The 19,815-nt window shown below is 43.6% G+C and overlaps 1 protein-coding gene across 2 annotated transcripts; it reads left to right on the top strand.

Annotated features, from left to right (window-relative positions):
- The first annotated feature begins 767 nt into the window (after positions 1 to 767).
- Positions 768 to 1,781, top strand: LOC123167981 (SKP1-like protein 1). 2 transcript variants are annotated; one of them, XM_044585841.1, is made up of 2 exons: positions 768 to 1,359; positions 1,535 to 1,781. In XM_044585841.1, exons 1-2 carry the CDS (start codon positions 848 to 850, stop codon positions 1,779 to 1,781), a joined length of 759 nt encoding a protein of 252 aa, XP_044441776.1. In that variant the 5' UTR covers positions 768 to 847. The 2 variants fall into 2 exon arrangements, with proteins under 2 accessions (XP_044441776.1, XP_044441777.1); XM_044585842.1 differs by lacking the exon at positions 1,535 to 1,781 and having other exon boundaries at positions 768 to 1,531.
- The last annotated feature ends 18,034 nt before the right edge of the window (positions 1,782 to 19,815 follow it).

Raw genomic sequence — 19,815 nt, 5'->3', positions numbered from 1 at the left:
CACAATCAGTGTCGCCTGGCTGCCTGGCACCGACAATTCCATCACCGCCGCCACTGCATCTTCCGCATCCGGGGCTTGTGTGTGTGACTAGTAGGCCTTTCAGCACGCCAATTGATATGGATTAACCGACTCTGTCTCCATCATGGCCCACTACAGGATCTCGACCGGGAAAGCACCATCGTCGACAATCGGGAGTCGCTCCTCCTTTTGTTGTCTCCAAAACCACCTGGATCGCCTCATTGTGCGGTCATGTTTTTGTGTAGTGGTGAGATTATCTCAGCCGGTATTTCTCGGTATTGCACAGCAGCATACACATTTTAATCCAATTGCACCCGGGGATAGCTAGCACAGAATTCAACAAAAATACTTCCTTCGTTCGGAAATACTTGTCGAAGAAATGGATAAAAATGGTTATATCTAGAACTAAAATAAGTTTAGATATATTCATTTCTACGACAAGTATTTATGGACAGAGAGAGTAGGAGTCAAGGTCGACTTATCAGTCATTGTATACATGCCATATAATCTCTCCTCGAGCCGAACCCACAGCGTTGTGCTTTGTATAGGACTGCTAGACACGTTTTTTTGGGGGTCTAGTAGACACGTTGACGAGACATGACGCCATGATGGATTCAAACCCGAGTCTAACTCCCCGATGAATACGGCACGAGCACGATGGGAAGATCTCCCCCGAGTCCACAACGGCAACGCCTCACCGGCCCCAATAAATATCCCCGATTCCCTACCCTCTGCCATCACGCAAAAAACGCGCCTGCCTTTCGATTGCTCTTCCTTCGCCGCGTCTTTCTTTGCTAGGGTTTTGTTTCGCCTCCCAATCTTCTGATCAATGGCGGCCGTGGAAGGCGAGAAGAAGATGATCACGCTCAAGAGCTCAGACGGTCAAGAGTTCGACGTCGAGGAGGCAGTAGCCATGGAGTCGCAGACCATCCGCCACATGATCGAGGATGACTGCGCCGAGAATGACATCCCGCTCCCCAACGTCGACTCAAAGATCCTCTCCAAGGTCATTGAGTACTGCAAGAAGCACGTCCAGGCCAGCCCCAAACCGGCTGACTCCGGCGCCGTCACTGACGCCAACTCCTCCACCTCCACTGCAGCCGCCGCCCCCGTCGAGGACCTCAAGAGCTTTGACGCTGAGTTTGTCAAGGTCGACCGGGCCACCCTCTTCGACCTCATCCTGGCTGCAAACTACCTCAACATCAAGGGATTGCTCGACCTTACTTGCCAGACTGTTGCCGACATGATCAAGGACAAGACTCCGGAGGAGATCCGCAAGATTTTTAACATCAAGAATGATTTCACACCCGAGGAGGAGGCGGAGGTCCGCAAGGAGAACCAGTGGGCTTTTGAGTGAAAGTAGTAGCATCTAGGCAATGTTGCGTTGAAGTAATGCTAGTATTAATCTTGTTTTTTTAGACTTCGTATGTCTACGTTTCAGCGTTGTTTTTTCTATGTCTTCATAATCATTGTAATTATTCTGAAGTCTAAACATCATTTATATTCTTAAAAATAGCCTATTGTGGGAGAGCGGCGATATGGCTCATACTATCATATACTCTTATTATCTGACACGTCCAGAAAGGCTGATCGGTAGGTGGACTTCATTCAATGCGGAAAAGTTCGAGCCGTGGGAAATCATGTATACCCCCGAGTGGATGTACAGCGGGTTGTCGAACGTAGACGGCTTCGTACGTCCGACATGGACTGGCCCCGCTACTGGCAAACGCAGTGGAAGAACTAGGACCGGCGGTTCTCGTTAGTGCTGACGTAGACGAACCATGGTCCAGATTTTTTTCGACATATACGATGAGGGAGGAGTTAGGGAAGGGAAGAAAAGGTTAGGTGGGTCCCAGGCGGAGGCGGATGGAGACCTAGGTCCGGTCTGCAATTACGTCTTTCCCCTTGTGATTTTCGATGAGGGAGGAGTTAGGGAAGGGAAGAAAAGGTTAGGTGGATCCCAGGTGGAGGCGGATGGAGACCTAGGTCCGGTCTGCAGTTACGTCTTTCCCCTTGTGTGATTTTGAATCTTCGCCCAGCTTGCCGATATTCCGGTCATCTTGGTCGCCGCGAGCCTCCGTTCATGATGATGGAAGCGTGGTCGATGGATGGATGGGTGGCTGCTCACGACAGTTGCGGCAGCGACGGGGGCGAGGGGGACTACGGATAGCCGGCCTGCAGAGTCCAGCGACAGCGAGTCCGCGATGAAGCATGATCCGAAGACGCCGGAATGGATTAGAAGGTATGTTACCAGCTAATCCAATGGACTCGCCACTTATTAATTGGACCCCGATAACTGCCACACATGTGGGCGTTAAGGAATCTGCCCACACGTTCTGTGTGGTGCCTAAGAGGACCAGCCCACATGTCTGTGTGTGGGCAAAACAACTAGCGCCCACACGCCTCTTTTTTTCCTCCCGGTCCCTCTTACACGCGTGCGTGTGGGCGAAATAGATAACGCCCACACGTCCGGTACGTCAGGCCTCGTACCTCGTGGTCCCGCACGCCCCACGTGACACTTTATCGCGCGCCCCGCAGTTGCCATGGGCCGGAATCTCGTCCATGTTTGTTTAAGTGCAGTTGCCATGTCGCTGAACTACGGTTGTCATGTCGGAAAACTACAGTTGCCATGTTTGCTCAACTGCAGTTGCCATCTCAGGTCAAAGTTCCAGATTGCCATTTTTTGGACAACTACAGTTGTTGCCATGTGTGGTCTGGTCTACTGCAGTTGCCATGATTTCAAAACTTTAGGAGTTGCCACCTACTAACACTAGGCAGTTGCCATGTAGCGCTACAAAAAAAGGCATGGCAAAAAACATGTTCGGGTAAAAGAGAGAGTTGCCATGTGCTCACAAGCACGCTAGGGCAGTTGCCATTTAAAAAGAAAGAGTTGCCATCTGCTTACGTGCACGCTAGGGCAGTTTGCCATGTACCATGCAAAACATATGGCAACTGACATGTTCGGGTAAAAAAAAAGAGTTGCCATCTGCTTGCAATCACACTAGGACAGTTGCCATGTACACTGCAAAACGCATGGCAACTGGCAGCTTGGGTGTGGGAGAGGAGGCGGGCGTGTGGGCGAGATGGCAAACGCCCACACACCAGCCCTTGTGCGTGACTGAAAACTGGTGTGTGGGCGAACTGCTAAACGCCCACACACCAGCCCCTCCGTGTGGTAAAACGGATGTGTGGGCGACCTCTCTCACACACCACACACGCGAGTTGTCCTACGTGGCATACAAAATCAGCTAATTCGTGCCAAGACTCGTGCAGAAGTTACTGGACGGTGATAGAGACGTGTGGGTGAGTTGGCTAACGCCCACACGTGTGGGCGTTACACTTTTTGTATTAATTTTGTGGCTCTGAACTTGCATGCGTCTGATTCCATTTACCTAAAAAAAATGTCTTCTTTTGGGTGTGCTTTTCAGAGTATTTTTTTAAATCCAGGGTTGCGGAAAAACATTTTCTGACTAGAATCACTACTGCTGGCTGCATGCGGGAGCCGTGTGGATTTTTGTATTGAAATGTGACAATTGAAGTTTAAAAATAGAGGCCCATAAAATTCTAAGATTTGATAGTGTCAGCGCCAATTTGAGGTTAATAGCAGTGTTGACATCATCCAGGCTAGAAAAGAAATTGAAAAACCAAAAAGACTAAATACAATCTGAATGAGAGGTTAAGAAGCACGAATGATGTTGCCAGCATGCGTTTTTCTTAATAAAAATGGTGTGCGTACAGGTGAGCATTTCGTTGCGAAGATTCATGAAGTTGGGCCAGGGAAATAAGCAACGGATTTTCTCATTTTGTTATGAGGGAAAAATACAATCAGAAGAGAACTTTTTTTGAAAAATCAACGGAGGGCTCCCCACCTGAATATATTTCTCATTGTAACCCAACGTTTGCCTAATTACAAAGATGAATTACATAAGCACGTGTAATCATGGTAAGAAGTAGGAACGCCGTGAGGAGGCGGCCTGTTCATGCGCCGGCTTCTTCATCCTGTGCGTCCAAAGCATAAGGTCGTCGATGCGTCAATGATTCGCTTAAGGGTGAAGATGCTATGCAGGGCCGGCCCTGGGGAGGGGCAGGGGGGTGGCCGCCCCCGGCCCCCAAAATCGAGGGGGGCCCTCCCAGGGGTACGCAGGTCTGTGATAGCCGTGGCCCAGGAGGCAGGGACGTAGCAAGTTTGCCGGCGAGACGAAACATGAGCAGCATACTGGCGGCCTGACGATCACACAATAGGTCCCCCTAGCGGCGGGAGAGACTGGGCCTGGCCCAGCACACTGGTGGCCTGACGATCGTTCCTAAAGCCCTCCAGCGTCGAAGGCGCACGTCTAATTCCCCAATCGCCGCAAGGTCATCGCTGCCAGTGCCGCAGGGCAGTGGCGGAGGAGCACCCCAGTAGGCTTGTCTTCAAGTTCTGGTAAAGATTTATAGATTTATACTCTTCCTTGCTCCAGGCGAAAAAACAGTTGTCACTACGAACAGGATCTTCGCTTTGCAAACGAAATTAGGAGCCATGGTGTTGATGTTTGACTACAAAAATTAGGAGCATGTGATGATGTCTACTGAAGTGGGATTAACCACTAAGTTGTGTCTATTCTTTATGAATCCGTTTGGTTAACTGGATAATCATTTTTTTTTTGGTTTTGTGTAGTGGTGCTGCGAAAGCATTATCTCAAAGGGAACTCTCAGAGGCATTCATATGATTCTTCTCCATAGAAAAATTCATCTCAGATCTTGATGTATTTGGATCTGCATATGATAACAAGTAATGTATATTGAATTTATTCAATTTTCTATGCAATGATTTTCTCATATAGTTGATACGTCTCCAACGTATCTATAATTTTTGATTGTTCCATGCTATATTATATTTTGTTTTGTACATTAATGGGTTTATTATGCACTTTTATATTATTTTTGGGACTAACCTATTAACCGGTGGCCCAGCCCAGAATTGCTGTTTTTTGCCTATTTCAGAGTTTCGCAGAAAAAGAATATCAAACGGAGTCCAAACGGAATGAAACTTTCGGGAACGTGATTTTCGGAACGAACGTGATCCAGAGGACTTGGACCCTACGTCAAGACATCAATCAGGAAGGTACAAGGTAGGGGGCGCGCCTACCCCCCTGGGTGCGCCCTCCACCCGTGTGGGCCCCACGTTGCTCCACCGATGTACTTCTTCCTCCTATATATACCTACGTACCCTCAAACTACCAGAGACGGAGCAAAAAACCTAATTCCACCGCCGCAACCTTCTGTACCCGTGAGATCCCATCTTGGGCCTTTTCCGGAGCTCCGCCGGAGGGGGCATCGATCACGGAGGGCTTCTACATCAACACCATAGCCTCTCCGATGATGTGTGAGTAGTTTACCTCAGACCTTCGGGTCCATAGTTATTAGCTAGATGGCTTCTTCTCTCTTTTTGGATCTTAATACAATGTTCTCCCCCTCTCTTGTGGAGATTTATTCGATGTAATCTTCTTTTGCGGTGTATTTATTGAGACCGATGAATTGTGGGTTTATGATCAAGTTTATCTATGAACAATATTTGAATCTTCTCTGAATTCTTTTATGTATGATTGGTTATCTTTGCAAGTCTCTTCGAATTATCAGTTTGGTTTGGCCTACTAGATTGATCTTTCTTGCAATGGGAGAAGTGCTTAGCTTTGGGTTCAATCTTGCGGTGTCCTTTCCCGGTGACAGTAGGGGCAGCAAGGCACGTATTGTATTGTTTCCATCGAGGATAACAAGATGGGTTTTATATCATATTGCATGGGTTTATCCCTCTACATCATGTCATCTTACTTAAAGTGTTACTCTGTTCTTATGAACTTAATACTCTAGATGCATGCTGGATAGCGGTCGATGTGTGGAGTAATAGTAGTAGATGCAGGCAGGAGTCGGTCTACTTGTCTCGGACGTGATGCCTATATACATCATCATACCTAGATATTCTCATAACTATGCTCAATTCTCTCAATTGCTCAACAGTAATTTGTTCACCCATCGTAATACTTATGCTCTTGAGAGAAGCCACTAGTGAAACCTATGGCCCCCGGGTCTATTTTCCATCATATTAATCTCTCGTCAACAAGTTATTTCTAGCGTCGTCTTTATTTTGCTTTCTTTACTTTGCATCTTTATCATAAAAATACCAAAAGTATTATCTTATCATATCTATGAGATCTCACTCTCGTAAGTGACCGTGAAGGGATTGACAACCCCTTTATTGCGTTGGTTGCGAGAATTTATTTGTTTGTGTAGGTGCGAGGGACTCGTGCGTGGCCTCCTACTGGATTGATACCTTGGTTCTCAAAAACTGAGGAAAATACTTACGCTACTTTGCTGCATCACCCTTTCCTCTTCAAGGGAAAACCAACGCAGTGCTCAAGAGGTAGCAAGAAGGATTTCTGGCGCCGTTGCTGGGGAGTCTACGCAAAAGTCAACATACCAAGTACCCATCACAAACCCTTATCTCCTGCATTACATTATTTGCCATTTGCCTCTCGTTTTCCTCTCCCCCACTTCACCCTTGCCATTTTATTCGCCCTCTCTTTTCCGTTCGCTTTTTTCTCGCTTGCTTCTTGTTTGCTCGTGTGTTGGATTGCTTGCTTGTCATGATGGCGCAAGATAATACTAAGTTGTGTGACTTTACCAATACCAACAATAATGATTTTCTTAGCACTCCGATTGCTCCTCTTACCGATACTGAATCTTGTGAAATCAATGCTGCTTTGTTGAATCTTGTCATGAAAGATCATTTCGCCGGCCTTCCTAGTGAAGATGCCGCTACCCATCTGAATAGCTTCGTCGATTTGTGTGATATGCAAAAGAAGAAAGATGTGGATAATGATATTTTTAAATTGAAGCTATTTCCTTTTTCGCTTAGAGATCGTGCTAAAGGTTGGTTTTCATCTTTGCCTAAAAATAGTATTGATTCTTGGAATAAGTGCAAAGATTCTTTTATCTCTAAGTATTTTCCTCCCGCTAAGATCATCTCTCTTAGAAATGATATTATGAATTTTAAGCAACTTGATCATGAACATGTTGCACAAGCTTGGGAGAGGATGAAATTAATGATACGTAATTGTCCTACACATGGTTTGAATTTGTGGATGATCGTACAAAAATTTTATGCCGGATTGAATTTTGCTTTTAGAAATCTTTTAGATTTGGCCGCGGGAGGCACTTTTATGGAAATCACTTTAGGAGAACCTACTAAACTCCTAGATAATATTATGGTTAATTATTCTCAATGGCACACTGAAAGATCTACTAATAAAAAAGTGCATGCGATAGAAGAAATTAATGTTTTGAGTGGAAAGATGGATGAACTTATGAAATTATTTACTAGTAAAAATGTTTCTTCTGATCCTAAGGACATGCCTTTGTCTACTTTGATTGAGAATAATAATGAATCAATGGATGTGAATTTTGTTGGTAGGAATAATTTTGGTAACAACGCGTATAGAGGAAACTTTAATCCTAGGCCATACCCTAGTAACTCCTCCAATAATTATGGTAATTCCTACAACAATTCTTATGGAAATTTTAATAAGATGCCTTCTGAATTTGAGACTATTGTTAAAGAATTTATGAATTCACAAAAGAATTTCAATGCTTTACTTAAAGAAAAATTGCTTAAAGTTGATGAATTGGTTAGGAACGTTGATAGAATTTCTCTTGATGCTGATTCTTTAAAACTTAGATCTATTCCACCTAAGCATGATATCAATGAGTCTCTCAAAGCCATGAGAATTTCCATTGATGAGTGCAAAGAAAGAACCGCTAGGATGCGTGCTAAGAAAGATTGCTTTGTGAAAGCGTGTTCTTCTAATTTCTATGAAAATAAAGATGAAGATCTAAAAGTTATTGATGTGTCCCCTATTAAATCTTTGTTTTGCAATATGAATCTTGGTAATGATGGGACTGAATATGATCCACCTTTACCTAGAAGGCGTTCCAAAAATTCGGAGTCTTTAGATCTTGATGCAAAAATTGGTAAAAGTGGGATTGAAGAGATCAAAACTCTAGATATTAATGAACCCACTATTTTGGATTTCAAGGAATTTAATTATGATAATTGCTCTTTGATAGATTGTATTTCCTTGTTGCAATCCGTGCTAAATTCTCCACATTCTTATAGCCAACATAAAGCTTTTACTAAACATATCGTTGATGCTTTGATGCAATCTTATGAAGAATAACTTGAGTTGAAAGTTTCTATCCCTAGAAAACTTTATGATGAGTGGGAACCTACTATTAAAATTAAAATTAAAGATCATGAGTGCTATGCTTTATGTGATTTGGGTGCTAGTGTTTCCACGATCCCAAAAAATTTGTGCGATTTGCTAGGTTTCCGTGATTTTGATGATTGCTCTTTAAACTTGCACCTTGCGGATTCCACCATTAAGAAACCTATGGGAAGAATTAACGATGTTCTTATTATTGCAAATAGGAATTACGTGCCCGTAGATTTTATTGTTCTTGATATAGATTGCAATCCTTCATGTCCTATTATTCTTGGTAGACCTTTCCTTAGAACGATTGGTGCAATTATTGATATGAAGGAAGGAAATATTAGATTCCAATTTCCGTTAAGGAAAGCAATGGAACATTTTCCTAGAAAGAAAATAAAAGTACCATATGAATCTATCATGAGAGCCACTTATGGATTGCCTACCAAAGATGGCAATACCTAGATCTATCCTTGCTATTATGCTTAGCTAGTGGCGTTAAACGATAGCGCTTGTTGGGAGGCAACCCAATTTTATTTTTACTTTTTTGCTTTTTGCTTCTGTTTAGGAATGAATATTTGATCTAGCCTCTGGTTAGATTTGTTTTTATGTTTTAATCAGTGTTTGTGCCAAGTTTAACCTATAGGATCTTCTTAGATGATAGTAATTTGATCTTGCTGAAAATTTCAGAAACTTTCTGTTCACGAAAATAATTGTTAAAAATCATCAGAACGTGATAAAATATTTATTCCAATTGCTGCTGATCAATAAACAAATTGTCTAGGTCGTCCTATTTTGGATGAAGTTTTGGAGTTCTAGAAGTTTGCGTTAGTTATAGATTACTACAGACTGTTCTGTTTTTGACAGATTCTGTTTTTCGTGTGTTGTTTGCTTATTTTGATGAATCTATGGCTAGTAAAATAGTTTATAAACCATAGAGAAGTTGGAATACAGTAGGTTTAACACCAATATAAATAAAGAATGAGTTCATTACAGTACCTTGAAGTGGTGTTTTGTTTTCTTTCGCTAACGGAGCTCACGAGATTTTCTGTTAAGTTTTATGTTGTGAAGTTTTCAAGTTTTGGGTAAAAGATTTGATGGATTATGGAACAAGGAGTGGCAAGAGCCTAAGCTTGGGGATGCCCATGGCACCCCAAGATAATCTAAGGACACCAAAAAGCCAAAGCTTGGGGATGCCCCGGAAGGCATCCCCTCTTTCGTCTACTTCCATCGTTAACTTTACTTGGAGCTATTATTTTATTCACCACATGATATGTGTTTTGCTTGGAGCGTCTTGTATGATTTGAGTCTTTGCTTTTTAGTTTACCACAATCATCTTTGCTGTACGCACCTTTTAAGTGAGACACACATGATTCGGAATTTATTAGAATACTCTATGCGCTTCACTTATATCTTTTGAGCTATATAGTTTTTGCTCTAGTGCATCACTTATATCTTTTAGAGCACGGCGGTGGTTTTGTTTTATAGAAACTATTATTCTCTCATGCTTCACTTATATTATTTTGAGAGTCTTAAACATCATGGTAATTTGCTTAAATTGGGAAATTAATCCTAATATGTTAGGTATTCAAGACTAGTAAAAAACTTTCTTATGAGTGTGCTGAATGCTAAGAGAAGTTTGATGCTTGATGATTGTTTTGAGATATGGAGGTAGTGATATTAAAGTTGTGCTAGTTGAGTAGTTGTGAATTTGAGAAATACTTGTGTTGAAGTTTGCAAGTCCCGTAGCATGCACGTATGGTAAACGTTATGTAACAAATTTGAAACATGAGGTGTTCTTTGATTGTCCTCCTTATAAGTGGCGGTCGGGGACGAGCGATGGTCTTTTCCTACCAATCTATCCCCCTAGGAGCATGCGCGTACTGCTTGGTTTTTGATGACTTGTAGATTTTTGCAATAAGTATGTGAGTTCTTTATGACTAATGTTGAGTCCATGGATTATACGCACTCTTACCCTTCCATCATTGCTAGCCTCTTCGGTACCGTGCATTGCCCTTTCTCACATTGAGAGTTGGTGCAAACTTCGCCGGTGCATCCAAACCCCGTGATATGATACGCTCTTTCACACATAAACCTCCTTATATCTTCCTCAAAACAGCCACCATACCTACCTATTATGGCATTTCCATAGCCATTCCGAGATATATTTCCATGCAACTTTCCACCGTTCCGTTTATTATGACACGCTCATCATTGTCATATTGCTTTGCATGATCATGTATTTGTGGCAAATCCACCATTCATAATTTTTCATACATGTCACTCTTGATTCATTGCTATCCCGGTATACCACCGGAGGCATTCATATAGAGTCATACTTTGTTCTAGTATCGAGTTGTAATCATTGAGTTGTAAATAAATAGAAGTGTGATGATCATCATTCATAGAGCATTGTCCAAAAAAAGAGAAAGACCAAATAAAAAAAGGAAGGCCCAAAAAAAGGGACAATGCTACTATCCTTTTTTCCACACTTGTGCTTCAAAGTAGCACCATGATCTTCATGATAGAGAGTCTCTTGTTTTGTCACTTTCATATACTAGTGGAAATTTTTCATTATAGAACTTGGCTTGTATATTCCAACAATGGGCTTCCTCAAATGCCCTAGGTCTTCGTGAGCAAGCAAGTTGGATGCACACCCACTTAGTTTCTTTTGTTGAGTTTTCATGCATTTATAGCTCTAGTGCATCCGTTGCATGGCAATTCCTACTCCTTGCATTAACATCAATCGATGGGCATCTCCATAGCTCATTGATTAGCCGTGTTGATGTGAGACTTTCTCCTTTTTTGTCTTCTCCACATAACCCCCATCATTATATTCTATTTCACCCATAGTGTTATATCCATGGCTCACGCTCATGTATTGCGTGAAGGTTGAAAAAGTTTGAGATTACTAAAGTATGAAACAATTGCTTGGCTTGTCATCGGGGTTGTGCTGATGAGAGCATTCTTGTGTGACGAAAATGGAGCATGACTAAACTATATGATTTTGTAGGGATGAACTTTCTTTGGCCATGTTATTTTGAGAGGACATAATTGCTTAGTTAGTAGCTTGAAGTATTACTATTTTTATGTCAATATTAAACCTTTATCTTGAATCTTTCGGATCTGAATATTCATACCACAATTAGGAGAATTACATTGAAATTATGCCAACTAGCATTCCACATCAAAAATTCTGTTTTTATCATTTACCTACTAGAGGACGAGCAGGAATTAAGCTTGGGGATGCTTGATACGTCTCCAACGTATCTATAATTTTTTATTGTTCCATGCTATATTATATTCTGTTTTGGACATTAATGGGCTTTATTATACACTTTTATATTATTTTTGGGACTAACCTATTAATCGGAGGCCCAGCCCAGAATTGCTGTTTTTTGCCTATTTCAGAGTTTCGCGGAAAAAGAATATCAAACGAAGTCCAAACGGAATGAAACCTTCGGGAACGTGATTTTCGAAACGAACGTGATCTAGAGGACTTGGACCCTACGTCAAGACATCAACCAGGAAGGCACGAGGTAGGGGGCGCGCCTACCCCCCTAGGCGCGCCCTCCACCCTCATGGGCCCCACGTTGCTCCACCGACGTACGTATTTCTCCTATATATACCTATGTACCCCCAAACTACCAGAGACGGAGCAAAAAACCTAATTCCACCGCCGCAACCTTCTGTACCCGTGAGATCCCATCTTGGGGCCTTTTCCGGAGCTCCGCCGGAGGGGGCATCGATCATGGAGGGCTTCTACATCAACACCATAGCCTCTCCGATGATGTGTGAGTAGTTTACCTCAGACCTTCGGGTCCATAGTTATTAGCTAGATGACTTCTTCTCTCTTTTTTGATCTCAATACAATGTTCTCCCCCTATCTGTGGAGATCTATTCGATGTAATCTTCTTTTGCGGTGTGTTTGTTGAGACCGATGTGGGTTTATGATCAAGTTTATCTATGAACAATATTTGAATCTTCTCTGAATTCTTTTATGTATGATTGGTTATCTTTGCAAGTCTCTTCGAATTATCAGTTTGGTTTGGCCTACTAGCTTGATCTTTCTTGCAATGGGAGAAGTGCTTAGCTTTGGGTTCAATCTTGCAGTGTCCTTTCCCAGTGACAGTAGGGGCAGCAAGGCACGTATTGTATTGTTGTCATCGAGGATAACAAGATGGGGTTTATATCATATTGCATGAGTGTATCCCTCTACATCATGTCATCTTACTTAAAGCGTTACTCTGTTCTTATGAACTTAATACTCTAGATGCATGCTGGATAGCGGTCGATGTGTGGAGTAATAGTAGTAGATGCAAGCAGGAGTCGGTCTACTTGTCTCGGACGTGATGCCTATATACATCATCATATCTAGATATTCTCGTAACTATGCTCAACTCTGTCAATTGCTAAACAGTAATTTGTTCACCCACCGTAATACTTATGCTCTTGGGAGAAGCCACTAGTGAAACCTATGGCCCCCGGGTCTATTTTCCATCATATTAATCTCCCGTCAACAAGTTATTTCTAGCGTCGTCTTTATTTTGCTTTCTTTACTTTGCATCTTTATCATAAAAATACGAAAAATATTAGCTTATCATATCTATCAGATCTCACTCTCGTAAGTGACCGTGAAGGGATTAACAACCCCTTTATTGCGTTGGTTGCGAGGATTTATTTGTTGGTGTAGGTGCGAGGGACTCGTGCGTGGCCTCCTACTGGATTGATACCTTGGTTCTCAAAAACTGAGGGAAATACTTACGCTATTTTGCTGCATCACCCTTTCCTCTTCAAGGGAAAACCAATGCAGTGCTCAAGAGGTAGCAATAGTCAATGAAATTTAACTCACTGCGCTCATTTTATGTAGGAGATGGTTCTAATGCTTCATCAAAAAACAAAAGTAATTATGAAGAACATTTATAAGGATGCACATGATGCGTTGATGAGGGCCGACGTTTGCATTGCTGCCTATTGTTTTTCTCATACTACAAGAAGGATATGCATCTTTAAGATAGCTACATTTTTGCCTAAACAGATGTGTGGCCTGTAAATGTCCCAAGAGAGGTGTACATTAAGGGCCCCCGGACTCTAGTTCCGCCCCGGGGCCCCAAATCTCCGGACCGGCCCTGATGCTATGGTGGTTCTGTTGCTTGAAAGTCATAGCATTTCTGGAGTCCTATATCTTCCACAGGATAATGAGGAGGATGTAGTGCCAGATTAGTGTGTCCACCTGGCTAGGGAGACGACAGTCCCAAAGGTCGTTAATGGAGTTGGGGGTTGAGAGTCCGATCCGTTGCCATATTCGCTGTGCGAGCGGGCAGTCGATGAAGATGTGCGAGCTGGTCTCGCTGTCAAACCCACATTGTGGACATAGTGAGTCTGCGACGATGTGCTTGCGCAGGAGATTTCTTTTGGAGTTGAGACGTCCACGAAACAGGAACCATGCAAAGATCTTCACGCGGTTTGGAGCGCATGAAGACCAGATGGAAACGGCATGCGCGTCATCATCATTGTCCCCCATGGTCAGCTGAACATAGGCCACCGTTTAGGTAGCGCTCATTTGGTCCTGACGACACTTGAAAGTCTTGCAATAGAGACAACAAAGAGCACAACCCGAAAGCGGCAATAGATGTTAGGCGGTTTTGTAGGATCGATTCTAAACCATGGTTCAAAACAGCAGCCACACGAGCGAGGGGTGTAGTGGTATGCGAGTAGAATCAAAAGAAAACTATTTAGCATGGCCGGCTCATGATAGTTTCCCGAAGATGAAATAAAATCTAAATAATGCTGATAGTGACGAAATTATATAATGCAATTTGGATTCTCTGCGTTGTTGTTTGGGATTTGGTTGCAGGGTCCGTGTGGGTGCAAACCCAATGGAGAGGACACCGTGCCCGGGTAGGATAAGCACACAGATGCCAAGCATCATAACATAGACCATCACGTTCGTGGCTATGAGCAGCATGGCGACCCTTGAGAAATCACTGTTCCGGTTGGCTCCCGCTGGCGGTTGATTGACGCACAATTGCAGGATACATCATGGCGAAGGAGCGTTGACGACGTCCTGGCGTGAGGCGTGTCGCACAAGTCCAGATGAGACAGGGGATGGTGGAGCAGGTAGAGATCAAAATCGAACGAACTCCGGCACAACAAGGTATGTGTCATGCCATTCAAAAAAGGGCATTGCCCAGACTGAAAAATAAAACATAGGGGGAAACTTAGATCAGGCAAAGGAGAGGGAGCAAGAAATGCAGATCAAAGATTTTAGATTAGGGATTTCACACTCCAAAGGATGCAGGATATGTTTGGTTCGTCATTTTGTAATGTTATTGTTTACACCGGTAATAGATAACTCTAGATTGGTTGTTTTGGTTGAGCCGTAATACAATTACACCGTAACAGACCCCATCCTAGAAGAAAATTGATTCCGCCCAAAATCGCGTGTAATGGAAAATGGCACGCGTTATCAGTTATCTCTCCCCGCAATTTCTTCTCCGTGAGTCTTTAACAAACTCCAGCAAAAGCTCCACCGCCCCGATCTCCTCTTTGTCAGCCGGACAAAATCGACAAGGCGGAGCCACCGGGGCATGGTGGCGCACCAATGATTCCTCGTTGGTGCTTCACATGTGGACATCACGTCCCGCTGCAGTAGACCACTTCGCATGTCTCTCCAAGTCGGTTGAACCAGCCTGCAATCACAACAACGATGATGAGTCGGTCGGCAGCTCCGGCACGCCGTAGCCGGAATGGCACCTTGGCACTGACCTCAAGCTCTCCATCGGCACCGGCACAACGGCTGCTGCAGCCTGGAGCCTTCATCGTAGAGAAGCGGGGTGGGACGTGAGAGCACTGACGTCCTTTCAGTTTTTTTTGCGGGGCCATCCTTTCAGTTAATCGACGAAAACAAAGCTCTCTGTAATTGATTACATCACATCTCAGATAACCATACAGGTTCCCTTTTTTTCTCCCTTCCGTTTACATTAACAGTGTTCTCTACTAATTACGTTTACGTTTATAGGGAAAGGGACGAGTACAGGTAGATATGTGAGAGGCTAAATTAAAGCAAGCTCAGAGTCTTCCCAGGCACGACTCGTCCACAGTGTGTGTTCCAACGGGCCCCCGAACGTAAACCTGATGAGCGACAGTAAAACGGTCCAACTTGATGATGCCCGACCAAGACCGTAGAGGGCTGAAGTGGTTGGAAGTAATTAATGACAAGAGACATACCAGGTCAGCACCGTGCAAAACAGGCTGCTCCTGCGAAATACGGCTGGGAATATTAGAGCTGGCGAGGATCTCGAGGAGGACCATCGGCCCAGATAATAGTACTATATGGAAGTACGACCCATAGCGAATTTTTGCTAATGTGGTCAGTAGTCATTACTTGTGAAACTGTATTGTTATTTGAGTGGTTTGTCAAAAAAATTGTTATTTAAGTGGATGTTTCACTTGGTAACATCATCCTTGGCTGATTTATAACGTGATGAACAAAAAATAAAGACATGATGACATAAATTTGGAAACAAGATATAGGCAAAATATTGAAAGCAAATTTGAAAACCAGAGACAATGTTGATATTTTGGGCTATCTTGAAATAGCAATATGTTTCCCTTTCTATATCTTTCAACTACGTTTCTCCATAGCTGGTCTACCTGAAGTGTTCTATACACCTTTAAGAATTTTTAAATGCTTGGGTCAAATACTTGGTTCACATTTTTTTTTCAAACGTATGATTAATGTTTTTTAAATATATGATCAAAAAAATTCATACGCATTGTAAACATTTTTCATGTACATGGGAAACATTTTTTATACACATTTAACATTTTGGAAATGCTTGATTAACATTTTTTGAAATACTTGACTAATCTTCATCGTTTACCTTTACCTACTAATAAAACACGGATTGCTTCCGTCGGTTCACCGTCGCGGCAATTTTACAAAAAAAAAGCTTTGTGTTTTTGGTAATTCGACCATTCGTCCTTCAAAACAATTGGTATAGTTCGGTTTTATATGTACGTACAATTTCTGTAGCGTCAAATTGGTAATACCCTAACCCCTACGATTAATATCGGAGAAGAGGGAGGCGGTCGATACCGCAGAGGTGGAGAAGCACAACACGAAACGGCCAGCACGGAGCGGCCGGTCGAGGAGGTGCATGGAGGCCGATCCCAAGGGGGCGAGGAGAAAACACCTGGAGGCACGCGGACACCCAGAGAGGAAGGCGATCCCATCCAAGAGTTACGTACGAGTTGGAAGAGATTGGAGGCGCGGTTGTGCTGCGGTTGGAGTTACGGACTTCCAGGCACTCACAGAAACGTACAGTGGTGGTGCTGTGTTGCTCGACGACGTCGCCTCCCCAACCCAGCCGTCCTACACTCCTCCGGTCGCGGGCATGTGGAACGGGGCGCGCAACACAGCACCGACTGGGAGTACGTCAATGTTTCCCACAGGTCGGGGCGCTTAATCCGAACACAAGGTCGAGGTAGCTAAGGGGCTGTTTGGTTGCTTGTGTACAAAGCTAGCTACGTGAGCTTTTGTATCGGCTTCCTTGCGGACAGATTGATGAGGAACAGCCAGTTGTGAGGACCAGAGCTACCGATGCACGTGGCGCCGGCTCCATTGCACACGGCGGAGTCCACCACACCCGCCGTCTCCGGATCCGAGAAGCCATTCGCCGCCGCAACTTTCCACCACGAGTGAGCTACCTCATCCAGTGATGACGCAGACCACACAGGTTGTCGCCTGAACTGTCTTGTCTCCTGATTATGAACATTTTACGTATTCTTCCTCTGCATAATTGAACAAAGGGTTATGATCATTGTATAGACTTCTCAAAGCATTGATTATATTTCCTACCTGCACATTAGTTGAAACACAATTACACCACTACCAGAATATCCGCTTACGTCGACGGCCTCATCTAGACCTACCCCGACGGCCTAGGGTAGGCCGTAGGCGTAGAAACGCCGTCGGCATACGTCTATCTATGCCGACGGGGCCGTCGGCATAGATGAGGCCGTTGGGACCGCTCGAGATACGCCTACGGGGCCCGTCGGCATAGCCCGGGCCCACCTACCCGGTCAGCGACGACCGTTTGACGGCGTCGAAACTATGCCGACGGGAGGTAACGGCGGCCGTCGGCATAGATTTGCTGACATCACCGATCCGCGTCGTCGACACGTCATCGATCCGAGGGAGTGGGGGACCCGTTGTGTGGCAGAGATATGCCTACGGCATAGCCGTCGGCATAGACCTGGCCCATGCCCTCTGCCACGTCATCGATCCGTGGGATTGTACCTCCGTGTGCGCACCTTGTCATCGCATATATATATATATATATATATATATATATATATATATATATATATATATATATAACACTATTCTGATCACGGGATGAGAATAATATTCTGATCACAACCTGACCTGCCCCGACAGTAGTATCTTGAACTTCCCCAGTGCTAGGTTGACCTTCGGCCAACATTGCCCAAATGGGGCTGGCGATATACCGTTGGAAAGCTCTAGATACGAGTATTATGACCCAAGTTAAATTTTTGGCAAAATGTGAACGGTTTAAGATCAGTTTTGAAAACCGTTTTTTCTTTACACAAAAAACGTGAATCGTATTTTTCGATTGCATTTCTAAACTGTTTATCGGAAATGAGGCAAATAATATGGCGTTGGAAAGCTGCTGCAAAAACGCTCCTTCCACATGTTGAAAGTTTTCTCTAATTCGCTATGGTTAAAAAGTAATTTGGAAAACCATAAAATTTCACAAACCGAATAACCGAGTTCGTATTTTTGATGTCATTTCTAAACGGCTGATCCAATTGAGGCAAATGATATGGCGTTGGAAAGCTTATGAAAATGCACTACTTTCTCATGTTTAAAGTTTTTTTCTAATTTTGAACGGTTTAAAAGTAATTTAGAAAATAGTACAAGTTCAAATGAGTTCGTATTTTCGAGCTAATTTTTTAACCGTACATCTGAATGCAGCAAGTGAATTGGAGTTGGAAAGTTTGAGGAAATGCGAAACTTTTTGTTATATATTGTTTCTCCCAATTACTTACTGTTTTAAGTCAATTTTGAAAATGGATAAAATGTATTTTCACCATAATTTCTACAAACTTTATCAGAATGGGGCAAATACTTATCAGAATGTATACCGTTGAAAAGCTATGAAAAATGTGAAACTTTTTCATGTTGATGGTTTTTTCTGATTCCTACCGTTTTCAAGTAATTTCGAAAACGGCGGGATCATTTGTTCTGACTTTATCGTGAAACAGATTTTTTGAAAATGCACCGCGTGAAACTTGAACTTCTCGACATGTCTACTTGAACTTCACTCTGTTTTTCACGTGCTTTTATTGCCTGTAGCTCTCCATCCACTCACCGAAACACTCGCCGGAATTGAGCAAGTGATACGGTGGAAAGCTGCTGTAAACACGCAACTTTCTCGTCTTGGTCATTTTTTCATACTCGCGACGATTTTAAAAGTTTTTCATCTGAAATTCATTCACTGTAGTAGTTGAACTTCCTACTGTTTTCACGTTGAACTTCTATGACGTATTTTCGTTTGTAATTTTCTCATCCATTCGTCAGTGTTACACAAAGAAAAAAGTCCATTTTACTCCCATGAACAAAGTGGGTGGTTCACTTTACCCCCTGGTCTATATTTTGGTTCCTTCTACACCCCAAACAAAATCAAACCGGACAAAAAAACCCGGCTGGTTTGTCTCCATTCGATGCTGATGTGGCACAGTCAAAGGGTGGTTTAGACCATGGTGGGGCCTACTCGTCAGGTTGGACTGTTACACGTTGTCATTCCCCGTTGCGTTCTGGATCAGAAAGAGATCGAAATGCCTTTCTTCTTCTCCCCCATGTCGCTGTCGATGGCTCCCTCGGGGCAGCGCTGAACTCCGACCAGCAACGGTGGTCGAAGTGTTGGTGGTGGCGGCGGCGGCGGCGGTGCAACCCGTCAATCTTCCCCGACCTGTTCCTTCTCCCACGGCTGCTCTCTCCCCCGTCCTCAAACCCTAGGTCGACGGCTCTGTCGATGTGGCAGCGGCTGCTGCGGTCTGTCTGATTTCGCGGCGGTGCAGACGAACTGAGGTGAGTCCCATCCCTCCAATCCCCTTCCCTTAATCCCCTTCTCAAATTGGTGTACTTGCTCTGCTCTAGTTAGCTGCTGTATGTAGGTTCTAATTGAAGATTGAACGCTGTTTTAATCTGTAGGTTAAGCAATGGATCCACTAGATTGTTTAGGCATCCGTTTCTTTTACAATGGCCAATTTGAGAAGTCAAACAAGCAATTGTCCTATGTTGGTGGTAATATACAACTGACATCTGTTGAGAGGTACAATATATCCTTAGCTACTGTCAGGGAGCAGTTAGCAGATATAAAGATGGCCTACCATGGTGAAGAGCTAACAGAGAAGCACAGGCTTTACTGGTTGTTTCCTGGAAAAAATGTTAGAGATGGGTTGAGACAACTGGACACTGATAGAAGTGTGTTCTTCATGGATAGGTGTATTACAGATTGTGGGG

This window comes from Triticum aestivum, chromosome 7D (assembly GCF_018294505.1).
Source record: "Triticum aestivum cultivar Chinese Spring chromosome 7D, IWGSC CS RefSeq v2.1, whole genome shotgun sequence".
Lineage (NCBI taxonomy): Eukaryota > Viridiplantae > Streptophyta > Magnoliopsida > Poales > Poaceae > Triticum > Triticum aestivum.
Note: the sequence above shows the minus strand (reverse complement) of the source record. Positions and strands in the feature narration are given on the sequence as shown.

Bases quoted from the DNA above. Each gene is read 5' to 3' on its own strand.
- LOC123167981 (XM_044585841.1), top strand. From the start codon at position 848: ATGGCGGCCGTGGAAGGCGAGAAGAAGATGATCACGCTCAAGAGCTCA. The intron at 1,360-1,534 runs GTGGGCTTTTGA...TCTTAAAAATAG, and splicing joins GAGGTCCGCAAGGAGAACCA to CCTATTGTGGGAGAGCGGCG.